At 37.3% G+C, this 6,000-nt stretch overlaps 1 protein-coding gene across 2 annotated transcripts in view; it reads left to right on the forward strand.

The window, feature by feature from the left end:
• TNKS2 (tankyrase 2) overlaps positions 1 to 5,722 on the forward strand; it is a 30,758-nt gene extending 25,036 nt beyond the window's left edge. For both annotated transcript variants that reach the window (XM_062000812.1, XM_062000813.1), the window contains exons 25-27: positions 1,376 to 1,562; positions 3,024 to 3,180; positions 3,485 to 5,722. In XM_062000812.1, coding sequence (XP_061856796.1) covers positions 1,376 to 1,562; positions 3,024 to 3,180; positions 3,485 to 3,547 — 407 coding nt within the window. In that variant the 3' untranslated portion in view covers positions 3,548 to 5,722. The remainder of the gene's footprint in view (positions 1 to 1,375; positions 1,563 to 3,023; positions 3,181 to 3,484) is intronic.
• The last annotated feature ends 278 nt before the right edge of the window (positions 5,723 to 6,000 follow it).

Below are 6,000 nucleotides of genomic sequence, written 5' to 3' on the forward strand. Positions count from 1 at the left end.
GTTTTGGCAATTGTGAATTGTTAAATAAAATTAAATTAAGGGATGTGTCTCCTCCTTACTTAAGCTACTAATTTTGGCTTATCAGTTACAACCAAAATTATTAAGACTCAAACTCTTTCTGCTTAGGGTTTAGGGTGGGACTTTTTTGTTTCTGTAACTTAATATGTTAATTCTTGTTCATCATTCCAGAAAAGTTAGCTTTTAATTAGCAAATGAAAGCTAGTCAACAGGTCTGCTGTGCACAAATACATAGTTTGTCCTGACAAGCAAATTCAGCAAGTTCATGGTAAAGTCTTACAAGGAAAGCTACATAGTTCCCAATATAATACATTGCTGTTGGAAACAGCAGTAACACAATAATGAACTGCTTGCCCAAACTTGTAGGTATGTAAATCCTGTCTTTCAACTGTGGTCTGAACCCCTGTAAGAGGAAACAGCCTTTTAATGAAATGACCTATCTTAAAAGGAAAGTCTTTTAAATTAGTTAGATAATAACAAAATTGTCCCTGGAGTGAAGCAATTAATGTCTTATGAGTGTTCTTTTTTTAAGTCTTTGATTTATATGTATTTTTTTTAAGCATTAATATATATCTTTAACCATTTTTGCCACTAGCAGAAGATGTCCGCCAATTGTCATCGGGGATTTTATTTTCATCCATATCTGGAATGTTCTTCTGCATTAGATACAGTTTTATCATCTTTAGGCTGTAGGATAAGGATAAGGCTCTGGATTATTTTCACTGTTAATTCCCAACATAACTCTGAAATGATGTGTTCTCCTAGAACACATATTTTCTCTAAATATGTTCTTATATCTTTCATATATATATATATACATATATATACACACACATATATATATACACACTGTTATAAAGATCATTGCTAAAAAACCTTGCATTTTCATGACAATGGGTAGCAGGTATCGAGATGCAGAATCCAACCATTTTGAACTGATTATTCTTTAAGGCTAAATTTTATGACCACTGCAAGTGTGTAAATATTGCTTTACCTTTGTTACTCTATAGATGCAATCTACTTAGGAAGAAGATGGGATTTGTGTAGCAATGCATTCAGTAAGTCTTAGTTAAAATGAAACTCTGCCAATGAGAGTGCAAATTGATAGAGCCTTGCAGGAAGAGTTGCCTCTGATATTAGCCTTTGTAAGTCTTTGTTAAAAATGTGCACTTCCCAACTGCTGTCATTTGTGTGATACCTCTGTCAGAATGGCTTGAAGTCAGAATTTCTGGAGATTGATTTCCTTGTGTATGTAGAAAGACTGTAGAAAAAACAAAGATAGGAATGGGTGGTTAAATTGTGGCACATACTAAAATCTGTATCCTGTATTCTCAGTATTTTGCTTCATTTCCTTTAGGCTCCCCATTTGTGAACGCAATTATTCACAAGGGCTTTGATGAGAGACATGCCTACATAGGTGGCATGTTTGGAGCTGGGATTTATTTTGCTGAAAATTCTTCCAAAAGCAATCAATATGTGTATGGAATTGGAGGTGGCACAGGATGCCCAATTCACAAAGATAGATCTTGTTATGTTTGCCACAGGTAAGTCATTCAAAATAACTTGATATTGCCTTTGTATATTATCTTACAGACCATTAAGCCAGCAGAGTCTTTCTGAAAAACAATTTGCTTGGTAACCAAACCTTCTCAGCACTCCATATGCTGGGCTTAATAGACTTCCTGAAAACTTCTAAGTGTTAAAGTGCTTTTAAGCATCATCAGTACATTTAGCCAAACTTTTGCTCTTAAAAATCAGACTAGGGTAGCCAGAGTGAAGAGTATCTGCTAGATGCTTGTGTGAAAGATGCAGCAATATGAGGGTTTAGTTCATGACCTGTTAGAGACAGGAGTAATTCAGTGATACTGTATTTCTTTGAGGAGAAAGTAGTTTGTAGCAGTCGGTCCCCACATCTCTGCTGCTTCTAAAAAAATAGATGTGGGTTTGTGGACTGTCTACCACTAACAGAATTCTTAAATCCACATTTGTGCAGAACATGTGTTTATGTCTGAACAAAGTTACCTACCTCTACTCAGGGAGCTAATTGTGGTAGCGGCCGTCATTTCAACCAGGAGAATATTTTGTGTGTTTGTTTGCATACCGTTTTGCATTAGTACACAGATAAGGTTACTCTGCCAGTTTCCTTCCTTGCATCTCTGCCCGTTTTCATTTTGCTTAGTCTTTTCTGGCACTCTCAAAGAGAATAATCTTCTGGAGTCATGGAAACCATCAGAGTCTTTCTATGCTTCGTAGGGTTTTGAATATTTTTTTTCATTTGTATTCTGCAGAGAGTTAGAAAAGGACAAGTTTTGGCTGAGCAAAATGGCACATAACATTGATGTAAACATTGATGTAAAAATTTCAGGGTTTTTTGCCATTGCAGTGGCACATATGTTACGAAATAACGTATGTTTTGCGACCTGATCTAGGTGACCCTGCTTCTGCAGTGGGATTGGACTAGATGATCTCTAAAGGTCCCTTCCAATCCTACCATTCTATGATTCTGTGAAATAAGTATCCTTGTTCTGTCTTTTTATATTGAAAATAATGAGTAGCATGAGGTATTTTGTGTTGATGTAGAGTTTGCACTTGGCCTAGATTTGGTTGTTGGATACAAATCTAGTGTTGGAACCCAGGTGAATCATTAGGATAAGGGAGGGAGTCAGGAGGCACCCCCAGAGACTTTTTTTTTAAATCAAACCAAAAAAGATCCACACAGAGGTAGTGGCAGTGTGAATTCACTGTTAACTATGCTGTTTCCAGTAACTAACATCGATGTCTTTCAGTGTTATTACCAACCCCTTCCTCGGGCAAAATTGCTTTTCCAAAAAGGAGCTTAACTTCTGTCCTTCAAATCCAAACTTTAGAATTTTGGGAACTACAAAGTGTGACTACAGTGGCTTTAAAGTTCCACTATTCAAGTGAAAGTTTCAGACTACTAAGAGAGTCTTTCTGGAGCTTCTCAAGTGTTTTGCATTGATGATGTTTTTTCTCTTCTGAAACAGGCAGTTGCTGTTTTGTCGTGTAACACTGGGCAAGTCATTCCTGCAGTTCAGTGCAATGAAAATGGCTCATTCCCCCCCAGGACATCACTCGGTTACTGGGCGACCCAGCGTAAATGGATTGGCATTGGCAGAATATGTCATTTACAGAGGGGAACAGGTAAACAGCTTTTTGGCTGGGCTTTTCAGACTTTTCTTTCTTACTTTCTTTTTTTTTAAGCATGCAGTGTTGGGGGGTATTTTTTTTCCAACTTTTAAAGTATTAGAACCTGCTTTTGTGTGAAAACAGTCTCCAGCTGTGGTTGCAGGCAGAAGGATCCTTGTTTTCAGAATGCTGCAAGCACTTTACCTGGACATTTTGTCTTTTTTTCTTTGGCATAGGTACTTTTTTCCCCTCTCTATCAAACATTCTGAATTTATCCAGAAAATAAAATCATAGTAAAGAATGTGTGTCACTCTTCCAGGCTTATCCAGAATACTTGATTACCTACCAGATTATGAAACCTGAAGCCACCACTGAAGCTTAAGATAAACGACTTGTGGGAAACCATCAGTCTTTGGATGAGAAGATACCGGCAGCTGCCACCCTGTTAATTCCAACAAGTTGTTGAAAAACTTTCATCCACAGGTTGTGTTGTAGCAAATGTGAACAAAAGATACCATTTTTGACTTGATAAAGCTTTAATAGTGTACAGTATGTTTTTCTAAAATTTCTGAAATGTCCTCTTTTTCAGCACTTTAACAGATACCATTCCAGGCATAAACTGGGGTTTGGCTGTACTAAATTATAAACAAAGGTTAACTTGAAACAATGGTTTTATATAGTACTGCATTGAAATTTAGCAGAAATTGTAATGCTCTATACAGGAACTCATTTTACTAATATTGTGTTCTTTAAAACACTGCATTTACACTGAAAACGTTTTCATTTGTAAAACTGTAAATAAGAGCTTTTGTACTAGCCTGGTATTTATTTACATTGCTTTGTAATATAAGTGTTTTAGATCTGCAACCTTGTACAAAACGTTTTTCCCAGATGTTGGTTTGTTCATCTGTGTTTTCTCATGCACAATAGATTTTTTTTTTCAGGGTTTATCACTTGCTTGTGAGGGAGAGAGCAAATTTTATCTGAAGAGGTTTAGAAATATCCAGCTCTAGATTGAATATGCAGATTTTTGTTCGGTATTTTTATTTATGTAATAGGCATTCCTGAGTGATAGGCTATGAAAACAGCACGTTCCAGCTGAATACTAAAGTGGTTTTCCACCTACTTCCTCGAGTTGCATATTTTATTTCTGAAAAATGTCTTCTGAAGTTTTTTTATTTAACTATAGATATAGTTAACGTGTATCTTCACTTCAAGGCTAGTAGACCTTGCAAGTTACAGTTTTAGTAAGTTATTTTCTTTGGGTGTAGTTGGAAAATTAACCTCAAGGAGGTCTTTCCTGGGTTCCTCTTGCTTACATTTAAGCTGGGAAGTTAAATAGTTTATTCCTAACATGAGGGCAATCACCTTGGCCTTTTTTTTGTATACTTGTTCTGGTAAGTTAATCTACCTGTTGGTGCCCTCAGGATGAGTATTGCGAGGTGGAAATGTTAAAACCATCCTGTCATCTCTGTGTTTCTTCCATGTCCACTTTGAAGCTGTAGTGGAAGCGAGTGCGTAGCAGAGTGTGTATGTTGGGCAGCACTTGGGGCTGAGTGGAGCCGGTCAGGTGCAGCGCGGCGCTCCCTGTGCCCAGTGCTGGGCCAGGGCTGTGGAGACAGGGTGAGCAGCTGCTCCGTGGCAGCACCTGCCTTCAGTCACCCTGGTAGGGCCACTCAGGTGGAGGAAAAGGACAGAACGTGTGTGACCGCACTGTTGAGGCCTCTTTGGGGGTTACTGAAAGCACCGATCAGTTCGATCAGCCCTAGCGTAGCTTTCTTGTGTATTCTACTTCTCTTCCATCTGCAGGATTTACCTACATATTTTTAAAATATGTAAATACAAATTATAGTTCATTTGGGGTTAAAGTGGTTAGGAGTGTATTTTAGTTGGTTTCTATTTCTACATGCAGGACACTGTCCCAGAAGACAAGTTGTTAGCAGGGCATGTTATCATACCATGGTTTTAAATGTAGTAACTGGTCAAGATAATGAAATTGTCTTCTTGCTGGTGTGGTGGTTATGTGATTATGCTCTATGTAAAAATGTATTGAACCCCACTCAGTTCTGGGGAGAATCTGAGTAATAAGACTGCATAACTCTTGGAGAAAGTAATATTGACTATGAATAAAAAAGGCTTTGAATTTTTTTTAGGTATTTTCTCCCAGCATGTTGCCTCTTCCTTAGGTATAGTAATGCTGGAATTGGTGTTCATGCAAAATCTGTTAAGTATGTTTAAAACTTTTTTGTTATTGCTAAAATGCTTCATTCTCTATGAATGATTACTTAACGTCTTGTAAAATATTGCGGTATGATAGCATTTTAAGTGGTACCACAATGTTGGTTTTGTCTGTTTGGGGATGTTTTGAGCTGTTCTTTTGCATGACATACCTTGCACTCTGAGGATGGAAGCTGTAATGATTTGATAATACTGACCATTGAGGTGAACCTTTAATCTCTTGTGCAATTAGTTCTGCTTTACTCATCTTGAAATGTCTTTACATGTACTGTGTAACATTCCATATCCATTTAACACTAAATAAATTTAATTCACTGGTTTTCTGGTAGCTTGGGAGTAATTACAGGTGTAACATGTCAAACCGTTGTTTTAAATGTACACATGCACTATATGGTAACAAACTCCATCATTAGAGGGGAAATGGATTGCATTAACTGGGAAAGCTTTTCACGTGGATGACAAACTAAATACTGTGGAATCTTGTGGTTTGGTATAGAGTTGGCAACTTCAGCTACCACTCAAGATATTTTAATTATAAATCTCAAAGGAAGCCTCGGTTTGTGGTGTTAAAAACTCCATTACACAGTCCTAAACTGC

The sequence above is a fragment of the Colius striatus genome, chromosome 8 (genome assembly GCF_028858725.1).
Source record: "Colius striatus isolate bColStr4 chromosome 8, bColStr4.1.hap1, whole genome shotgun sequence".
NCBI classification, from domain to species: Eukaryota; Metazoa; Chordata; class Aves; order Coliiformes; family Coliidae; genus Colius; species Colius striatus.